Source organism: Heterodontus francisci, chromosome 7 (genome assembly GCF_036365525.1).
Source record: "Heterodontus francisci isolate sHetFra1 chromosome 7, sHetFra1.hap1, whole genome shotgun sequence".
NCBI classification, from domain to species: Eukaryota; Metazoa; Chordata; class Chondrichthyes; order Heterodontiformes; family Heterodontidae; genus Heterodontus; species Heterodontus francisci.
In genome coordinates this window covers 12379299-12401662 of record NC_090377.1, presented here as the reverse complement: position 1 = coordinate 12401662, position 22364 = coordinate 12379299, and the positions used below count along the sequence as shown (strand labels likewise).

Here is a 22364-nt window from a genome sequence, read left to right as displayed (position 1 = left end):
AAGGCCAAAATTCCATTCGCCTTCCTAATTACTTACTGCACCTGCATGCTAACTTTTTCTGTTTCATGCACAAGAACACCCAGATCCCTCTGTACTGCAGTATTTTGTAGTCTTCCTCCATCTAAATAATAATCTGCCTTTTGATTCTTCCTACCAAAGTGGATTACCTCACACTTTCCCACATTGAACTCCATCTGCCAAGTTTTGCCCACTCACTTAATCTATCTATATCCCTTTGCAGATTCTTTGTGTCCTCATCACAACATGCCTTCCCACCTATTTTTGTATTGTCAGCAAATTTAGATACACTACACTCTGTCCCTTCCTCCAAGTCATTAATGTAGATAGCAAATAGTTGGGGCCCTGGGACCGATCCTTGTGGCACCCCACTAGTTATGGCTTTCCAACCTGAAAAAGACCCATTGATCCCAACTCTCTGCCTTCTGTGTGTTAGCCAATCTTCAACCAAGCCAAGACATTACCCCCAATACCCTGAGCTCTTATTTTGTGCAATAACCTTTTATGTGGCACCTTATCGAATGCCTTCTGAAAATCCAAATACACTACATCTACCAGTTCCCCTTTATCCACTCTACATGTTATACCCTCAAAGCACTCTAACAAATTTGTGAAATATGATTTCTTTCATAAAACCATGTTGACTCTGTTTGATTGCATTATGTTTTTCTAAATGTCCTGCTATTTCTTCCTTAATAATGGACTCTAGCATTTTCCCAATGACAGATATTAAGCTAACTGGTCTATAGTTTCCTGCTTTCTGTCTCCCTCTTTCTTGAATAGGGGCGTCACATTACAGGTTTTCCAATCCGCTGGTACCCTACCAGAATCCAGTGAGTTTTGGTATATTACAACCAATGCCTCCACTATCTCTGCAGCCACTTCCTTTAAAACCCTTGGATGCAGGCCATCAGGTCCTGGCGACTTATCTGACTTTAGTCCCATCAGCTTGTCAAGCACCTTTTCTATCGTGATAGAGATTGTTACAAGTTCCTCCCTCCCATTTACACCTTGCTCCTCTATTATTGTAGATAATAACATGTATTAAAGGGGACAAATTTGCAGGGTTATGGGCAAAAAGCTGGGGTGCGGAATGAAATTGGACAGCTCTTTAAAAGAGCTGGTACAGACATGACGGGCCGAATGGCCTCCTTCTGCACTGTACGATTCTGTGATCCCATGATGTTTCCAGAATTCAGGGGTTGCAACTATCAGGACAGGTTAAGCAGGCTGGAGTTCTTTCCTTGGAAAAGAGGAGACAGAGGAGACCTCATAGAAATCTTTAAAATGATGAAGCAGTTAGATAGGGTGTTTTCATTTGTTGGGGAGTCGAGAGCAAGGGAGCATAAATAAAAGATAGCCACTAACAGATGAAATAAAGAATTTAGAATGAATTTCTTTATGTAGAGAGTGGTGAGCTCAGTACCACATGGAGTGGTCGTAGCAGATAGCATAGATGTATGTGAGGAAGATAGTGATAGACTTCAGGAGGACAGACTGGCTGGTGGAATGGGCAGACATACGGCAGATGAAATTTAATGCAGAGAAGTGTGAAGTGATACATTTTGTTAGGAAAAACAAGGGGAGGCAATATAAAATTTATTATTTTATTTATTAAGAGATATAGCACTGAAACAGGCCCTTCGAGTCTGTGCCGACCAACAACCACCCATTTTATACTAATCCTACAGGAACTCCATATTCCCTACCTACACTAAGGGCAATTTACAATGGCCAATTTACCTATCAACCAGGAGCACCCGGCGAAAACCCACACGGTCACAGGGAGAACTTGCAAACTCTGCACAGGCAGTGCCCAGAATTGAACCCAGGTCCCTGGAGCTGTGAGGCTGCGGTGCTAACCACTGCGCCACTGTGCCGCCTCAAAATGTAGGATACAATTTTAAAAGGGGTGCAGAAGCAGAGGGAGCTGGGGATATATGTGTGCAAATTATTGAAGGTGGCAGGGCACATGGGATCCTGGGCTTTATGGATAGAGGCATAGAGTACAAAAACAAGGAAATTAGGATGAACCTTCACGAAACACTGGTTCTCAGCTGGAGTACTCTGTCCAATTCTGGGCACTGCACTTTAGGAAGTATGTAGAGATACATTAGAGAGGGTGCAAAAAAATTTACTAGGATGGTTTCAGGGATAAGGGACTTCAGTTACGTGGATAGATTGGAGAAGCTGGGTCTGTTCACCGTAGAGAAGAGAAAGTTGAGAGGAGATTTGATAGAAGTGTTCAAAATGGGCGGCACAGTGGCGCAGTGGTTAGCACCGCAGCCTCACAGCTCCAGTGACCCGGGTTCAATTCCGGGTACTGCCTGTGTGGAGTTTGCAAGTTCTCCCTGTGTCTGCGTGAGTTTTCGCCCGGTACTCCGGTTTCCTCCCACATGCCAAAGACTTCCAGGTTGATAGGTAAATTGGCCATTAGCAATTGCCCCTAGTATAGGTAGGTGGTAGGGAAATATAGGGACAGGTGGGGATGTGGTAGGAATATGGAATTAGTGTAGGATTAGTATAAATGGGTGGTTGATGGTCGGCACAGACTCGGTGGGCTGAAGGGCCTGTTTCAGTGCTGTATCTCTAAACTAAAATAATGAGGTCTCTGGACAGAGGAGATAGGGAGAAACTGTTCCTGTTGGCAGAAGGGCTGAGAACCAGAGGACACTAATTTCAGGTGATTGGCAAAAGAACCAAAGGCAACATGAAGAAAAACATATTTACACAGCGAGTGGTTAGGATCTGGAATGCACTGCCTGAGAGTGTGGTGGAGGCAGATTCAATCATAGCTTTCAAAAGGGAATTGGATAATTATCTGATTAGAAAAAATTTGCACGGCTACAGGATAAGGGCAGGGAAGTGGGACTCGCTTAATTGCTCTTGCAGAGAGCGGGCAGATGGGCCGAATGGCCTCCATCTGTGTTGTAGCCATTCTATGATTCTGAGGGGAAGCTTGATGCATACCCGAGGGAGAAAGGAATCTAAAGATATGGGGCGGGGGGGGGGGGGGGGGGGGGGTAGGTGGGTGGTTGCTGGCGTAATTAGATGGAGTATAAACACTGGCATAGACCAGCTGGGCCAATTGGACTGCTTCTAAGGTGTAGACTGTGCAACTCTACAGCCCCACTCCACAGACGTCAGCACATAAACTGGCACTTCAGCGCAGTACTGAGGGGGTGCTGCACTGTTGGAGGTGCTGTCTTTCGGTGGACACGTTGAACTGTTTGCCCTCAGTTGGGTGTGAACTATCTCATTGGCACTATGCACAGCACAGCAGAGGGAGTTTCCCTGGCCAAAACTTATCATCTCAACCCCAACAGGACCATAATTTGGGCCTTTTATCTCGCTGCTATTTATGGGATATTGCCGTGTGCAACTTGGCTGTCCCCCCCCCCCCCCCAAACCAAGGCGTCCCTGCGTCTTGCGGCAGAGACCACAAGTGTCTGTGAAGCACTTTGGCACGTCCTGAGCTCCTGACAGGCAAGTTCCTCGAGCTTCTTCCTTTGTTTGACAACTCTTTAACAGATTAGCAGATGCTGTGTCTGCAGCCTCTCTCAGTGACACCAGTTGGGGGGGTTTGTGAGCGCGCGTGCGTCCTGGGACAGAGGTTTTTTTTTCTGGACGTTTCTCCAGCTTATTGTCGACGTCGCGGTGAGCTCAGAGTGAAGGGCAGGCCGGCAGAAACAGCAGAGAGAGAGAGAGAGCTAAGGGGTTACATCTCACTGAGACAGGTAGGAACATTGGAACAAAATACTTCACAGCCTTAAACAAAATAGAATCTAAAAGCCACTTACCAGCTCTGCTCTGTCAAACAGTGCAGACTATTTGAATGTGTCATAACCAGCTGCATCCTGAAATTTGTCTTTTTTTTAAAAAAAAGCACATTTAAATAGTTTTCCGAGTTATTCTGTATTGATGTTTGGAAGCCTATTTTACTTATTTGCCACAAGAAGAAAACCCGAAGTGATTTATTTGCTACTTTTTTGTCAAGGTTGTGAAACCTAATTGGATACTTTGTAACTGCTTTGTCCTTCTCTTTGTTACATTCGGGTGTAGTTGCTACTTTGTATCCAGACTTTGTTACTTTGTCGCTGGTTCAGGGTAACGTTCTGTTGCTGCAGCCCTGGCTGGAGCACACGAACCTGCTGGCGCCCTTTGTCCCGCCCCCTCTGTACGCGTATTGGACGGCTGTGCTGGTTCGGCGGCCATTCCCATTGGCCACGTACGCTGTCAGTTATTCCCTCCCCTGCTCCCAACAAAGTGTAGATTGGGTTGTGCTGCTGTAGCACTTCCACCCTTGCCTTTGGGAATGACAGGATGGGGCAGCACAGAAAGAGGCCACTTAGCCCATTGTGACTATGCCAGCTCTTTGAAAGAGCTATCCAATTTACTGCCCCCTCTTTTCCCTGCCACTGCCGCCTCGATTTGAAATTTGCTTTTTCATTCTCAGGATGTTGGCGAAGCTGGCATTTATTGTCCATCCCTAATTGCCCTTCAGAAAGTGGTGGTGAGCCGCTTTCTTGAATACAACTGAGTGGCTTGCCAGGCTATTTTAGAGGGCAGTTAAGAGTCATCTACATTGTTGTGGGTCTGGAGCCACATGTAGGCCAGACAGGGTGAGGACCTTAGCAAACCAGATGGGCTTTTACAATAATCTGGTACTTTTGTGGTCACCAGGACTGATTCTAACTTTTTATTCTAGGTTTATTTAAATAAATTTAAATTCCCCAGCTGCCATGATGGGATTTGAACTCATGTCTCTCGATTAATAGTCCAGGCCTCTAGGTCACAAATTCATTAATGTAACCACATTGCTACCCCTTCAGTCTGCTTCCACCAGCCTTTTGGGCAGTGCATTCCAGATGATAACTCACTGCATTTTAATAAAACAATTCTCGCCTACAAATGGTAATTCACATACAGCTCGTCTTACTAAGGGCATCACCCTGTTTGTAGACACAGTTTGGGGCGGCGCAGTGGTTAGCACCGCAGCCTGACAACTCCAGTGACCCGGGTTCGGTTCTGGGTATTGTCTGTGCGGAGTTTGTAAGTTCTCCCTGTGACCGCGTGGGTTTCTGCCGGGTGCTCTGGTTTCCTCCCAGAGCCAAAGACTTGCAGGTTGCGAGGTAAATTGGCCATTGTAAATTGCCCCTAGTGTAGGTAGGTGGTAGGATAATTGAGGGAAGGTGGGGATGTGGTAGGGAATATGGGGTTAATGTAGGATTAGTATAAATGGGTTGTTGTTGGTCGGCACAGACTTGGTGGGCCGAAGGGCCTGTTTCAGTGCTGTATCTCTCTATGACCAAGGTGGTGCTTTAATTGCCTTATGTTCGATTAGGGATTCTTTCAGAAAAAAGAAATATTTGAAAAGCATAATCACAGAATCATCTTTTAAAAAGGTCTCAGCCATTACTCAATCAGTAATCATGTTGGTCTCTGAATCAGGACGTGCCATCCCAGAGACTTGAGCCCGTAATCCAGGCTGGCACTCTAGTGTAGAACTGAGGGAGTGCTGTATATTTTCTTTCATGAGATGTGGGCGTCATTTGTCGACCATCCCTAATTGCCCTTGAGAAGGTGGTGGTGAGCCGCCTTCTTGAACCACTGGAGTTCACGTGGGGTAGGTACATCCACAGTGCTGTTAGGAAGTGAGTTCCAGGATGTTGACCCAGTGACAGTGAAGGAACGGCGATATAGTTCCAAGTCAGGATATTCTGTGACTCAGTGGTAACCTCCAGGTTGTTGATAGTGGAGGATTCAGCGATGGTAATGCCATTGAATGCCAAGGGGAGATGGTTAGATTCTTTCTTGTTTCAGATAGGAACATAGGAAATAAGAGCAGGAGTAGACCATTCGGACTGTCGCGCCTGCTCTGCTACTCAAACAGATCCTAGCTGATTATCTACCTCTATGCCGTTTTCCCCACTATCCCCATATCCCTTGATGTCATTAGTATCCAAAAATCTATTGATGGTCATTGACTGGCACTTGTGTGGCGTGAATGTTACTTGCCACTTATCAGCCCAAGCCTGAATATTGTCCAGGCCATGCTGCATATTGGCAGAAATGCTTCAGTATCTGAGGAGTTGCAAATGGTACTGAACGTTGTGCAATCATCAGCGAACATCCCCACTTCTGACCTTATGCTGGAAGGAAGGTCATTGATGAAGCAGTTGGGCCTAGGACACTACCGTGAGGAACTCCTGCAGCGATGTCCTGGGACTGAGATGATTGGCTTCCAAGAACCACCTTCCTTTGCACTAGTTATGACTCCAACCAGCGGAGAGTTTTCCCCCTGATTCCCATTGAGTTCAGCTCTTTTGTCCATGTTTGGACCAAGACTGTAATGAGGTCAGGAGCCGAGTGGACCTGGCGGAACCCAAACTGTGCATCAGGGTGCAGGTTATTGCTGTTTAAGTGCTGCTTAATAGCACTGTTAATGACACATTCCATCACTTTGCTGATTCAGAGGAGTGTGATGGGGCTGCAATTGGCAGGATTGGCTTTGCCCTGCTTTTTGTGGACATGACATATCTGGGCAGTTTTCCACATCATTGATGCCAGTGTTGTAGCTGTACTGGAACAGCTTGGCTAGAGGCGCAGCTAGTTCTGGAGCAGAAGTCTTCAGTACTATTGCCGGGATGTTGTCAGGGCCCATAGCCTTTTCTGTATCCAGTGCCTTCAGCTGTTTCTTGATATCATGTGGAGTGAATCGAATTGGCTGAAGATTGGCATCTGTGATGCTGGGGACCTCAGGAGGAGGCTGAGATAGATCATCCACTCTGCACTTCTGGCTGAAGATGCTTGCAAGTGCTTCAGCCTTATCTTTTGCACTGATGTGCTGGGTTTTCCCATTGTTGAGGATGGGATATTTGTGGAGCCACCTCCTCTTGTTGATTGTTTAGTTGTCCAACACAATTCATGACTGGATGTGGCAGGGCTGCAGAGCTTAGATCTGATCCTTTGGTTGTGGGATTATTTATCCCTGTCTATCACATGCTGGCTCAGTTGTTTGGCTCGCAAGTAGTCCTGTGTTGTAGCTTCACCGGGCTGACACCTCGTTTTTAGCTATGCCTGGTGCTGCTCCTGGCATGCCCTCCTGAATGCCTCATTGAACCAGGATTGATCACTTGGCTTGATGGTAATGGTAGAGTGAGGGACATACCAGGCCATGAGGTTACAGATTATGGTTGAATACAATTCTGCTGCTGCTAATGGCCCACAGCGCCTCTTGGATACCCGGTTTTAAGCTGCTAGATCTGTTCTGAGTCTATCCCATTTAGCACGGCGGTAATGCCACACAACACGATGGAGGGTATCCTCAGTGTGAAGACAGGACTTTACCTTGACAAGGACTTTGTGCTGGTCACTGCTACCTATACTGTCATGGACAGATGCATCTGCGACAGGTAGATTGGTGAGGACATGGTCTAGTAGATTTATTTCCCTCTTTTTGGTTCCCCATCATGTGCCGCAGACCCAGTCTGGCAGTTATGCCCTTTAGGAGTCGGCCAGCGGTCAGTAGCGGTACTACCGAGCCACTCTTGGTGATGGACATTGACGCCCCCTACCCAGAGTACATTCTATGCCCTTGCCATCCTTCATGCTTCCTCCAAGTGGTGTTCAGCATGGAGGAGTACTGGCTCATCAGCTGAGAGCGGGCAGTAGATGGTAATCAATGGGAGGTTTCCTTGCCCGTGTTTGACCTGATGCCATGAGATTTCGTGGGGTCTGGAGTCGATGTTGAGGACTCCTAAGGCAACTCCCTCCCGACTATATACCACTGTGTCGCCACCTCTGATGAGTCTGTCCTGCTGGTGAGACAGGACAGGACATACCCAGGGATGGTGATTGCGGTGTGGGACATTGTAAGGTATGATTCTGTGAGTATGACTATGTCAGGCTGTTGCTTGACTCGTCTGTGGGGTAAAGGCCTGCTCAGGTCTGCAAATGAAACCTGACCTGAGCCTGCCGGAACCACATCTGACCCGGCCTGAGTCCTTTCATTTTTTTCCCATGCTTGACTCGACCACCGAAATATTATCAACTTTATGGAAGAGGTTGTGCTCTACCTTGGATGGAATCGCTCACTGCAGACTAGTGCGGAGTGTTTCCTGCCTTGATGTCCTGACTGTCACTATGTCCAACCCGAACCGAGCTGAACCCAACATGTCAGATTTTTACTAATTCATTGAAATTATTGATTAGCTGAATTTAAATTCCACCAGCTTCCCTGTGAGATTTGAACCCATGTCCCCAGGGCATTAGCCTGGGATTACTGGTCCAGTGACATTACCACTACACCATTGCATCTGTCAATGTTGGTGTATTTTGGATGAGATGTTAAACTGAGGCTGTCTATCCTTGCAGGTGGATATAAAAAATCTTGTGGCATTATTCAAAGTGAAGTAGAGGCCCAGAAAAAGGCCCAATACTCAACATCACTAAAATCAGATTATCTGGTCATTTATCTCATTGCCATTAGTGGGAGCTTGCTGTGCTCAGGATGACATGGATTGGGACCTGAATATTGAAGTGTACATGGCATTTAGGAAGGACAGGAAGCTAGGAAAAGGTGGAGTGGTAGCTCTGTTAATTAATGATGGTATTAGCGCAATAGAGAGGGATGACCTAAGTTCAGGAGACCAGGATGTAGAAGCAGTTTGGGTAGAGATGAGAAATCATAAAGGCAAAAAGTCACTTGTGGGAGTGGTGTACAGGCCACCTAACATTAATCACACTGTAGGAAGAGGTATAAAGGAAGAAATAATGGCAGCTTGTCAGAAAGGTACGGCAATAATCATGGGGGATTTTAACAAAGAACAAAGAACAAAGATAATTACAGCACAGGAACAGGCCCTTCGGCCCTCCAAGCCTGCGCCGATCCAGATCCTCTCTCTAAACATGTCGCCTATTTTCTAAGCTTCTGTATCTCTTTTCTTCCTGCCCATTCATGTATCTGTCTAGATACATCTTAAAAGACTCCATCGTGCCCGCATCTACCACCTCCGCTGGCAATGCGTTCCAGGTGCCCACCACCCTCTGCGTAAAGAACTTTCCACGCATATCCCCCCTAAACTTTTCCCCTACATATAGACTGGAAAAATTATGTAGCCTAGATGAGGAGTACATAGAATGTTTTTGGGATTATCTCTTGGAACATTATGTTCTGGAGCCAACCAGAGAGCAGGCTATACTAGACCTGGTATTGTGCAATGAGATAGCATTAATTAATGACCTCATAGTTAAGGTGCCCCTAGGTAGCAGCGATCATAATATGATTGAATTTTACATTCAATTTGAGGGAGAGAAGAGAAGGTCCAAGACTAGTATTTTAAATTTAACTAAGGACAATTATGAGGACATGAAAGCAGAGCTAGCTAAAGTGAACTGGCAAATTAGGTTAAGGGGTATGTCAATAGAGATGCAGTGGCAGACATTTAAGGGGATATTTCAGAATACACAGAATAGATACATTCCAATGAGAAAGAAAAAATCCAAGGTGGGGGGGGAAGGACCTGCCATCCGTGGTTAACTAAAACAGTTAAAGATAATATCAAACGTAAAGAAAAAGCAAATAATTGCACAAAGATGGGAGGCAGGTCAGAAGATTGGACAGAATATAAAAAATAGCAAAGCATGACTAAAAGATTGATAAGGAAAGTAAAATTAGAGTACGAGAGAAAGCTAGCTAGAAATCTAAAGACAGATGGTAAGAGTTTCTATAGATATTTAATAAGAAAAGAGTTAACAAAGTGAACGTTGGTCCTATAGAAAGTGAGTCTGGGGAATTAATGGATAATAAGGAGATGGTAGATGAATTGAACAGGTATTTTGCACCGTTCTTCACTATTGAGGATACAAGTAACATCCCAGAATTAGCTGTAAGTCAGGAAATTGAAGGGAGGGAGGAACCCAAGGAAATTACAATCACCAGGGAAGTGGTACTGAACAAATTCTTGGAGTTGTGGGCTGACAAGTCCCTGGGTCCTGATAGACTTCATCCTAGGGTGTTAAAAGAAGTGGCTATTGAGATAGTTGATGCATTAGTTTTAATTTTTCTAAATTCCCTAGATTCAGGGAAGGTTCCGCAAGACTGGATAATAGTGAATGTAACTCCTTTATTCAAAAAGGGAGGGAGACAGAAAGCAGGAAAGTACAGGCCAGTTAGCTTAACATCTGTCTGAGGGAAAATGTTAGAAGCTATTATTAAAGACATTATAGCAGGGCAGTTAGAAAAATTGAAGGTAATCAGGCAGAGTCAACATGATTTTGTTGAAGGGAAATCAATTTATTGGAGTTCTTTGAGGGAGTTACATGTGCTGTGGATGAAGGGGAACTGATGGATGTATTGTACTTAGATTTCCAGAAGGCATTTGATAAGGTGCCACATCAAAGGTTAGTGCAAAAAATGAAAGCTCATGGTGTACTGCATAACATATTGGCATGGATAGAGGATTGGCTAACTAACAGGAAACAGAGAATAGGCATAAATGGGTCATTTTCTGGTTGGCAAGATGTAATGAGTGGTGTGCCACAGGGATCTGTGCTGGAGCCTCAATTTTTTACAATTTATATAAATAACTTAGATGAAGGGACCGAAGGTATGGATGCTAAATTTGCTGATGACACGAAGATAGGTAGGAAAGTAGGTTGTGAAGAGGACATAAGGAAGCTACAAAAGGATATAGATAGGTTAAGAAAGTGGGCAAAAATCTGGCAGATCGAATATAATGTGGGAAAATGTGAAATAGTCCATTTTGGCAGGAAGAATAAAAAAGTATATTATCTAAATGGTGAGAGATTGCAGAGCTCTGAGATGCAGAGGGATCTGGGTGTCCTCGTGCATGAATCGCAAAAGGTTAGGATGCAGGTATAGCACGTAATTAGGAAAGCTATTAGAATGTTATTGTTTATCGCAAGGGGAATTGAATACAAAAGTAGGGAGGTTATGCTTCAGCTATACAGGGCATTGGTGAGACCACATCTGGAGTACTGTGTACAGTACTGGTCTCCTATTTAAGGAAGGATGTAAATGTGTTGGAAGCAATTCAAAGAAGGTTTACTAGACTAATACTTGGAATGGGCGGGTTGTCTGATGAGGAAAGATTGGACAGGCTGGGCTTGTATCTGCTGGAATTTAGAAGAGTAAGAGGCGACTTGATTGAAACATAAGATCATGAGGGGTCTTGACAGGGTAGATGTGGAAAGCACGTTTCCTCTTGTGGGAGAATCTAGAACCAGGGGTCACTGTTTAAAAATAAGGGGTCGCCCATTTAAGACAGAGATGAGGAGAACTTTTTTCTCTCAGAAGGTCGTGAGTCTTTGGAACTCTCTTCCTCATTAGGTGGTGGAGGCAGAGTCTTTGAATATGTTTAAGGCAGAGGTAGATAGATCCTTGATAAGCAAGGGGGGGTGAAAGGTTATCGGGGGTAGGTGGTAATGTGGAGAAATCAGTTCAGCCATGAACTTATTGAATGGCGGAGCAGGCTCGAGGGGCCGAGTGGCCTACTCCTGCTGCTAATTCATATGTTGATATGTTTGTAAATTGGTTGCCATGTTCAGTACATTACAACACTAACTGCATTTGGAAAGTTCTTCATTGGCTTTGAAATGCTTTGGGATATCCTGAGGTCACAAAAGACGCTGTATAATTTTTTTGATTCATTCACCAGATGTGTGCATTGCTGGCAAGTCCAGCATTAATTGTCTATCACTAATTAAGAGTCAACCGCAATGTCGTGTGGTTTGGCATCACATATAGGCCAGACCGGGTAGGGGCAGCAGATTTCCTTCCCTAATTAACAATCAAGTAGTTTCATGGTCACTGTCACGGATACTAGCTTTCACTTCCAGATTTATTTACTTAATTGAATAATCCATAGCTGCGATGGTGAGGTTTGAACTCATGTCTCTGGAGTATTAGGCTTCTGGATTACTAGTCCAGTAACATAATCACGATCCTGCCATAAAGTATAATGTGGATAAACGTGAGGTTATCCACTTTGGTAGCAAAAATAGGAAGGCAGATTATTATCTGAATGGCTATAAACTGAGAGAGGGGAATATGCAGCGAGACCTGGGTGTTCTCGTACACCAGTCGCTGAAGGTAAGCGTGCAGGTGCAACAGGCGGTAAAAAAGGCAAATGGTATGTTGGTCTTCATAGCGAGAGGATTCGAGTACATGAGCAGGGATGTCTTGCTGCAATTATACAGGGCCTTGGTGAGGCCACACCTGGAATATTGTGTGCAGTTTTGGTCTCCTTATCTGAGGAAGGATGTTCTTGCTATAGAGGGAGTGCAGCGAAGGTTTACCAGACTGATTCCTGGGACGGCGGGACTGACATATGAGGAGAGATTGAGTAGGTTAGGATTATATTCGCTGGAGTTCAGAAGAGTGAGGGGGGATCTCATAGAAATCTATAAAATTCTAACAGGACTTGACAGGGCAGATGCAGGAAGGATGTTCCCGATGGTGGGGGAGTCCAGAACCAGGGGTCATAGTCTAAGGATACGGGGTAAACCTTTCAGGACTGAGATGAGGTGAAATGTCTTAATTTAGAGAGTGGTGAGCCTGTGGAAGTCACTACCACAGAAAGCAGTTGAGGCCAAAACATTGTATGTTTTGAAGAAGGAGTTAGATATAGCTCTTGGGTCTAAAGGGATCAAAGGGTATGGGGTGAAAACCAGAACAGGTTACTGAGTTAGATGATCAGCTATGATCATAATGAATGGCGGGGCAGGCTTGAAGGGCCGAATGGCCTACTCCCGCTCCTATTTTCTATGTTTCTCAATGCAAGTTTTTTTTCTAGAAGTGAGATGAAGTGTTGGTTGTAACCCTAAAATTGCAATTATGAAAACAACGCTTTTATCTTGGAAAGCAGATGCTGGGGGCGGGGTATCAAGCTGAAGTAATTTTGGGAGAGTGATGTGCAGCTTATGATTATTGAATAGTGGGACTGGAGAGAAAACAGTCATTCAACATCAGGATAAAGGTGTGGGTTGGTTCATAACAGCTAGAAAATGTCACTCTAATCACTTGACTATTCCTTCACAGTTCTGGCCACCCTCCCACATTCGACCCTCCATAAACTTGAGATTATCCAAAACTCTGCTGCCCGTGTCCGAACTCGCACCGAGTCCCATTCACCCATCACCCCTGTGCTCTCTGACCTATGTTGGCTGCCAGTTAAGCAAATATTTGATTTAAAAATTCTCACCACGTTTTCAAATCCCTCCACGACCTCTCCCCTCCCTATCTCCGTAATCTACTCCAGCCCGACAACCCTCAGGATCTCTGCGCTCCTCTAATTCCGGCCTCTTGTGCATCCCTGATTTCTGTCGCTCCACCATTGGCGGCCGTGCCTTCAGCTGCCTGAGCCCGAAGCTCTGGAATTCCCTCCCGAAACCTCTCTGCCTCTCCACCTCGCTTTTCTTTTCTCCAATCTTTGGACCACCAAATATCTCCTTATGTGGCTTGATTTTACTTTATAACACTCCTGTGAAGTGCCCTGGGATGTTTGATTAAATTATATAAATGTCAGCAGTTGTTGTCGGATAATTTGGGAGCGACTTAATGGTGAGCCTGAGGAACTGGTGATTGAGTCAGTGGATCACCAGTAATGCTTGATAAGCATTGTGCTGTGGGGTGGGGGGAGGGGGGGGGGGTGGGGGGGTGGTGGTGGAAGGACAAGGAAAGTATTGAAGTCACTTTTTAAGGCAATTAGGGTCATCGCAGCACATTGGGGGGAGGGGGTAAATCTGTTTCTTCTCTTTACAAATACTGTTGGACCTGCTATTTCTTTCCAGCTCTGTCCACTTGATTTCTAGAATCCAGGTTTTTGTGCCTATTCAGAACAGTCTACCCACTCTGAAAAAATTCAATGTCTTCCCTTGCTTTCCGTCAAGTACTTGTGATATTTAAATAGATTCCGATTCAATGAGTGGCTGATGCAGTGCGTTGGTCCATTCATCTCTACAACTTGAGGTCAACAAAAACTAATGCGTGAACAGCTCTTTCTGCAGTTAGTAAAATGGTTATGGAATGCGTTTGGAGCAGTTTTGGCTCAAGTCTTACTGTAGTCCCAAAATGTCGATATTTTACCGGTGGTAAGTGGCAGTCTCTGTCATAAGCGACATGAGGAATAGTTGTTTTATGCAACCAGTAGATCTGGAATGCACTGCCTGATAGGCTGGTGGGTACGGAGTCAATAATAGCCTTCGAAAGGGAATTGGTTAAATACTTGAAGGAGAAAAAAAATTCCAGGGATATGGAGAAAGAGCAGTGGGAGGGGGAAGATAGGAAGGAGCAGGGGAGGATGGGTTGAACAGTAGGACTAAATGAATTACTCTTCGAAAGAGGCAACACAGACTTGATGGGCCAAATGACCTCATTCTGTGCTGTACTATTCTATGATTCTAGTCTATGCATATTTGTGGTCTAAGTTGATGAAACAAAGCGGCCTTGGCAACAGATTGGACATGAGGTCAGAAGCTTCCCTCTGGTCAGCCATGGCTCGGTGGGTAGCACTCTCGCCTCTGAGTCAGTAGGTTGTGGGTTTAACTCCCGAGACTTGAGTACAAAAATTTAGATTGACATTCCCAGTGCAGTACCAAGGGAGTGCTGCACTGCCGGAGGTGCCGTCTTTCAGATAAGACATTAAACCGAGGTCCCATCTGCCCTCTCTAGTGGACGTAAAAGATCCCATGGCCACTATTTCAAGGATGTGTCCCGGTCAAATTTATCCCTTAACCAACATCACATTAAAAAAACCCCAGATTATCTGGTCATTATTACATTGCTGTTTTTGGGAGCTTGCTGTGCACAAATTGGCAGCCACATTTCCTACATTACAACAGTAACTACGCTTCAAAAGTACTTCATTGGCTGTAAAGCGCTTTGAGATGTCCTAAGGTCATGAAAGGCGCTTTATAAATGCAAGACTCTGGGAAACAGGGTGCTGATATCACACATTTAGGCTTTAACATTAGAAGGCAGAAAGAACTTTTACTTGTTTGTGGGATGTGGACGTCGCTGGCCAGGCCAGCATGTATTGCCCATCCCTAATTGCCCTTGAGAAGGTGGTGGTGTGCTGCCTTCTTGAACCGCTGCAGTCCATGTGAGGTAGGTACACCCACAGTGCTGTTAGGGAGTAAGTTCCAGGATTTTGACCCAGTAACAGCGATATTGGTCCAAGTCAGGATGGTGTGTGACTTGGAGGAAAGCCTGCCAGTGGTGGTGTTCCCATGCATCTGCTGCCCTTGTCCTTCTAGGTGGTAGAGGTCGCAGGTTTGGAAGGATTGTCGAAGGAGCCTTGGTGAGTTGCTGCAGTGCATCTTGTAGGTGGTACACACTGCTGCTGCCATGGTGGAGGAAGTGAATGTTGGTGGTGCTGGGTTAGATGCCAGTCAAGCAGGCTACTTTGTCCTGGATGGTGTCGAAGCTCTTGAGTGTTGTTGGAGCTGCACCCATCCAGGCAAGTGGACAGTATTCCATCACATTCCTGACTTGTGCCTTGTAGATGGTGGACAAGCTTTGGGAAGTCAAGAGGTGAGTAGCTCGCCACAGACAAAAGAGCTGAACTCCAGAGATGAGTTGACAATGACTGCCCTTGACATCAAGGCAGGATTTGACTGAGCATGGCATATGGACATGGGCTACTTTAGCATCTGAGGAGTCACGAACATTGTGCAATTATCAGCGAACATCCCCACTTCTGACCTTATGATGGAAGGAAAGTCATTGATGAAACAGTTGAAGATGGTTGGGCCTAGGACACTACCCTGAGGAACACCTGCAGTGATGTCTTGGGACTGAGATGATTGACCTCCAACAACCACAACCATCTTCCTTTGTATTAGGTATGACTCCAACCAGCCAGAGAGTTTTCCCTATGATTCCCATTGATTCCAGTTTTGCTCAGGCTCCTTGATGCCATACTCGGTCAAATGCTGCCTCAGCTCACCTCACTTACATGTATATAGAGTGTTTAATGACTTCCAAACATCTCAAAGTGCTTCACAGCCAATGAAGTACTTTTGAAGTGAAGTCACTGTTGTAATGTAGGAGGCACAGCAGTCAATTTGAGCACAGCAAGCTCCCACAAGCAACGATAAGTGACAAGAGAATCTGTTTTAGTGATGTTGGCTAAGGAATGACTGTTTGCAGAGGATACTGGGATGAACTCCCTGCTCTACCATGATATAGTGCCGTGAGATCTTTGATGTCCACCCAAGAGGGCAGGCGGTGGCCTTGGTTTTAACATCTCATTGAAAGACAGCACCTCCGCAGTGTAGTACGGCGGGGTGCTGGGGGGGTTGTTTGTCTGGATTATGTACTCCAGTCTTTGCAGTGGGACTTGAACCCATGAACCCAGAGGTGAGAGTACTACCCACCGAGCTACAGCTGGCACCTATTCACGTCAATGGATAGTTTATATTTTGATGAGATTGGGCTGAAGGAAATTTCAACTCGTCTTAAAAGACGTGATGTAGGAGAACCTGTTGGAAGTAGAGCAACAGAATCATCTTGGGAGTCATTGCTGATGGTGGAAAGGTTGGGTTAGATGGGGACAGTGATTCCATGTTTGCGAATGATCATGTGTCAACTTGTTAATTGTCTTTTGGAGGGAACTGACTGTTTGCTTTCTAAGAAATAATAGCTCTTTACTGATGATGCTATGAATCATACATAGCAGAACAGAAAGCAGCCCTTATACGGAGAATGCTTGAAACGCTGCCTGTTTTTTTTTAAACTCTTCTATAACGAGATGAGGTTGGTATGTGGAGTGGCTTGGCTTAAAACTGCAAATTTTAAACACGGAGTGAGAGCATTGGAATGTGTGGGACTAGAAAAAAACAACAATAACTTGCATTTATATAGCACCTTTAACATGCTAAAATATCCCAAGGCGCTCCACAGGGGCCTTATTAGACAAACAAAATTGACGCCTAGCCTGATGAGAGATACAACCTTGAAAGGCCAAATGGCCTACTCCTACTTCTATTTCTTACGTTGGAACAGGTGACCAAAAACTTGATCAAAGAGGTAGGTTTTACCCACCGTAAACCAGAGCTCATCCAAACCTCTGGCTGTATTCTAACTTTTGCCAAGTCCTGTTCACACATCACCTCTGTGCTCTCTGACCTACGTTGGCTCCCTGTCCGTCAACCTCCTCCCATCCTACAACTCTCTGAGATCTCTTCGCTCCTCCAATTGTGGCTATGTGCACACTCCAATTTTCATGGCTCCACCCTTGGCGACCATGCCTTCCATTTCCTAAGCACTGGAATTCCCTCCCTAAGCCTCTTATCCTCTCTCTCATCCTTCAGGATGCTCCTTAAAGCCTACCTCATTGTGTTGTAGTAGTGGTTATTTTAAGGAGCGTTTTAAAGGCGTAGAGCGAGGCAGGGAAGTTAGGAATAGCTTTTTTTTTCTCCTGGGAAGTATTTTTTTTTGTTTTAAAGCTGGAATCCATTTTCCCCCTCCCTCCCCTCTCTACCCTTTCCTGGAGACTGTGGGATACAATTGCACAAGGTACTCTGCTGTGTGTTTTCCCTAAGTGGTCATTCTTCATATGTTCAGCTTGAAGGCGAGATTTGGTAAATGATCAGTGCTTTTGTCTGATAACGCTCCTGTGAAGCACCTTGGGGCCTTTTATAAAGGTGCTATATAAATGTGAGTTGCGGCTTCTGTGAAAAGTGGGGGTCAGTATTTTGGTTCTGGCCTCGTTTGAATCGGGGGAGCTGTGTTGGACTTGATTGAGGAGGCGTCTTTCTGCCAAAGCATTGTTCAGCACTGGCAGCATTTTTGATGCTTGGCATACTTGTAAGTGATTGTGGTGAGGACATAAATAGCTGCTCACCACAGACTTGGCACTCGGAGACTGAAAATAGAGGCCAAGGATTCTACTCATCTGAGATCAGGGCGTTGGAGCAGTGCGTGTCTGCTGATGTCACTTTTATATATATGTATATGATAAATATAAATTTATATATGTATATATTATTCATATTAAATATGTATATTTATATACAGTGTCAGCAGGTAACAGTCTCTTCTCTTGAGTCAGAAGGTTGTGGGTTCGAGTCCCAGTCTAGAACTTGTGCACAAAAATCCAGGCTGACACATGGGAGTGCTGCCTTGTTGGAGGTGCCGTCTTTCGGATTAAACCGAGGCCCTGTCTGCCCTGTCAGGTGGACGTAAATGTTCGCATGGCAGTATTTCAAAGAGCAGGGGAGTTCTCCCCAGTACCCGGCCAATATTTATCCCTTCATCAAAATCCCCAAAAACAGATTATTTAGTCATTACCACATTGCTGTTTGTGGGATCTTGCTGTGTACAAATTGGATGCTGCGTTTCCTACGTTACAACAGTGTCTACACTTCATTGGCTGTAAAGTGCTTTGGGATGTTCGGTGATTGCGCAAGACGCTATATAATTACAAGTGTTTTATTTATTATTTGAATTATTTTTGAATGATGGATGGTAAGGGTAAATCCTCGCCTGAATCAACAGTCTCCAAAACGCATCCCTCCCAGCAACCTGCTGTATCCTGGGTTATCCCGCAAGTTGTTTGCTGGTATGGCTCCACGGTTCATGATGAGGTTACCGTTGGGTTGACACATTTTTCCCCGTTCAAAACTGGGTATACTTTCTGACAATTGTGTAAGAAAAGTTGGAAGTTCAAACCCACTCCAGGGAGTTGAGCCCAAAAAAAATCTAAAGTGACACTCCAGTGTAGTACTGAGGGCATGCTGCACTGTCAGACGTGCCACTTTTCAGAATGGACTTTAAACTGAGGCCCCATTTGCTCTCGCAGGTGGATGTAGTAGATCCATGGTGCTAGCTTAAAGAAGAGCAGGGAATGTTCTCCCCAGTTTTTTGGCCAGCGTTCCTCAACATACTTCAGTAAAAACAGATCATCTGTATGGAACCTTAGTTAGACTGCACATGGGGTCCTGTGCGTAGTTCTGGTCTCCATATTGTAAGAAGGATATAGAGGCACTGGAGAAGGTGGGAAAAAGATTTACTAGAATGACACTAGAAACTGAGAGTTTATATGTAATGAATAGGGTCTAATAACATAATTAAGGGGAAGCTACACATCCACAAACATTCACTCCCTCCACCACTGACACACACTGCTGCCACTGTGCACCATCTATAAGATGCACTGCAGCAACGCACCTAAGTTCCTTAAGCAGCACCTTCCAAACCCGTGACCTCTACCAACTAGAAGGACAAGGGCAGCAAATGCATGGGAACACCACCACCTGCAAGTTCCCCTCCAAGTCACACACCATCCTGACTTGGAACTATATCACCGTTCCTTCACTGTCACTGGGTCAAAATCCTGGAACTCCCTTCCTTACAGCACGGTGGGTGTACCTATCTCACATGGACTGCAGCGGTTCAAGAAGGCAGCTCACCACCACCTTCTCGAGGGCAATTAGGGATGGGCAATAAATGCTGGCCTAGCCAGCGACGCCTGCATCCCATGAATGAATAATTAAAAAAAAAAGATAAACAAATGAGGGGGAAAGGAATAGAAGGATATGTTGGGATGAGATGAAGATGGGAGGAGGCTCATGTGGAGCATAAATACTGCTCAGACCTCTTAAGCCAAATGACTTGTTTCTGTGCTGTAAAGGTTATGTAAGGCTACACACAATGCAATCTGGTCATTATCACATTGCTGTCTGTGGGATCTTACTGTGCGCAAATCAGATGCCACATTTGCGTGCATTACACTTCAAAAAGCCGTACTTAATTTGCTGTAATGTGCTTTGGGTTGTCAAAGGTGCTATATAAATGCAGGGCTAGGCTCTTTCCACATCTTTTTCGGTTGTGGTTTCTCAACATGAGGTTCCTTCTGCCTGATGTGCACCATTCCCTGACTGAGGAAGGAGCAGAAGAACCCACTCTCTGCCCCCTACTGGTCTGGAGGAGACAAGAGTGCATCACCTGAAGTGATTCGGCGAAGGATTCAAAACACCTTCCCATTCGGGCCACAGGATCTATCACAGGATAGTCTCAGGCTAATTTTCTAAATATAGTGCAGTATGATGGAACTTGACTTGGTGGTGTTCTGTTTCTCAGTAGAAACATAACAAAGGCTTGCATTTCTGTAGCACCTTGGATATAGTAAAACAGCCCAAGACACTTCACAGGAGCGAAATCAAACAAAGATTGGACATCGAGCCTCATAAGAGATATTAGGTCAGGTGTTCAAAAGCTTGGTCAAAGTGGTAGGTTTTAAGAAGTATGTTAAAGGAGGAGAGAGAGGTAGAGAGAAGGAGAGGTTTAGAGAGGGAATTCCAGAGCTTAGGGCCCAGGCAGCTGAAGGCACGGCCACCAATGGTGGAGTGATTTAAAATTGGGGATGTGCAAGAGACCAGGATCGGAGGAGTGCAGAGATCTCGGAGGGTTGTAGGGCTGGAGGAGGTCACAGAGAGAGGGAGGGGTGAGACCATTGAGGGGCTTGGAAACAAGGATGAGAATTTTATTGTGATGAGAAGATATTATTTAATTTGACTGGAATCTTGCTTTTGCCTTGCAGCCAGAAGACAGCTGTGGAGGAAATGGTGGACTATTACAATATCTTGGGAGTCCCTCACAATTCCTCGCAGGAAGACATTAAGAAAGCGTAAGTGTTTGCCTTGTGTCACCCTCCCCTAGAGCGTGCTGTTCAGCTCTACTGGAACGTGTATTTTTAAAGTGTGTATATGTGTTAACTTAATGTGTCTATTTATTTAGAGATACAGCACTGAAACAGGCCCACCGAGTCTGTGCCAACCAACAACCATCCGTTTATACTAATCCTATATTAATCCCATATTTCCTACCACATCCCCACCATTCTCCTACCACCTACCTACACTAGGGGCAATTTACAATGGCCAATTTACCTATCAACCTGCAAGTCTTTGGCTGTGGGAGGAAACCAGAGCACCCGGAGGAAACCCACGCGATCACAGGGAGAACTTGCAAACTCCACACAGGCAGTACCCAGAATTGAACCCGGGTCCCTGGAGCTGTGAGGCTGCGGTGCTAACCACTGCGCCGCTGTGCCGCCACTTGTAATGTGGCCTGGAGCATCGGAATTGTTGGACAAAAAAAGACTAAGTTCCATCTAATTCCCTTTTTAACCATCCTGTCAGTCACATGATATAATGATAATGGGGGTTGTTGACCAATCGCAGCCATCACTCTTGATTGATTAGTCTGCAGCAGACCCAGACCTGAGGCAGGGAGCACCCCCAATGCTGGAGAGCTTTGGGAACCACAGGTCTAAAGTCATCTATTCCTCCTGAACATGCTACACGCACCACATGTCCTGTCTGCAATTCCTCCCATACTGGATCCCAAAATGTTATTTTCAGAAAGAAATCTGTCAAATTTGCAACACTGGTTCCACCCTCCCTTGAGGGAGCCTGCTCACTGAAATATAATTTTTATTATTTTGTGGGGAAAGGGGCCACCTGGAGTCCTGCTTCCCCCCCCCCCCCACCGGCCCCCCACCAGGGCAGATGGCAGATATACTGCTCCCCGCGCCTCTCGGAATTTCCATCTGCTTGCTGGTGGGACCTTGCCGGAGCTGGAGTCAACGCTGCTTCCTCATGTAGAAAATAGACCCTTAGATCAGAATGCCTTTAGCAGTGTATATATTTAAAATAGTTAAGTGAGGTTACCCTGGATACATAGGTATAATAGAGTGTACTGAGCAGAGAACCTTGAAGAGGGTGAGTCAGAAACAATGTGGGTTCCTTGAAAACTGATGAGGGTGAGTTTTTAAATTGAAAATAAGGAAATGGCAAAATCACGTGTTGAATACTTACTTTATGTCAGTAGGCAGATGTGAGGTCACATACTTTGGGCATATATAGGATAGAGTAGGGTACTTTCTAAATGGTGGAATGCTAGATACATTGGAGCTCCAAAGAGACTTGGGTGTCCATGAATATAGATCTTTAAAATGACATGGATAGGTACAGAAAATAATCAAAAAGGCTCATGGAATGATGGCCTTTATATCCGGAGGATTAGAATACAAAGGGTTAGAGTTTATTCTACAGCTGTACAAAGACCTTACCTGGAGCACTGTGAGCAGTTCTGGGCACCACACCTTAGGAAAGATGTATTGACCATGGAGGGAATGCAGAGTAGATTTACCAGAATAATACATGGACTCCAAGGGATAAATTATGCTGAGAGCTTGCACAAACTAGGGTTGTATCCTCTGGAATTTAGAAGGTTAAGGGATAATCTGATTGAAGTTTTCAAGATAGTCAAGAGTTATAGGGGACAGGCAGGAAAGTGGAGTGAAGGACACAATCAG

General features: G+C 45.2%; 1 protein-coding gene across 3 annotated transcripts in view; it reads left to right on the top strand.

Moving 5' to 3' along the window:
• The first annotated feature begins 3673 nt into the window (after nucleotides 1-3673).
• dnajb2 (DnaJ heat shock protein family (Hsp40) member B2) overlaps nucleotides 3674-22364 on the top strand; it is a 72884-nt gene continuing 54193 nt past the window's right edge. For all 3 annotated transcript variants that reach the window (XM_068034802.1, XM_068034801.1, XM_068034800.1), the window contains exons 1-2: nucleotides 3674-3755; nucleotides 20586-20672. In XM_068034802.1, the coding sequence (XP_067890903.1) occupies nucleotides 20608-20672 (65 nt within the window). In that variant the 5' untranslated portion in view covers nucleotides 3674-3755; nucleotides 20586-20607. The remainder of the gene's footprint in view (nucleotides 3756-20585; nucleotides 20673-22364) is intronic.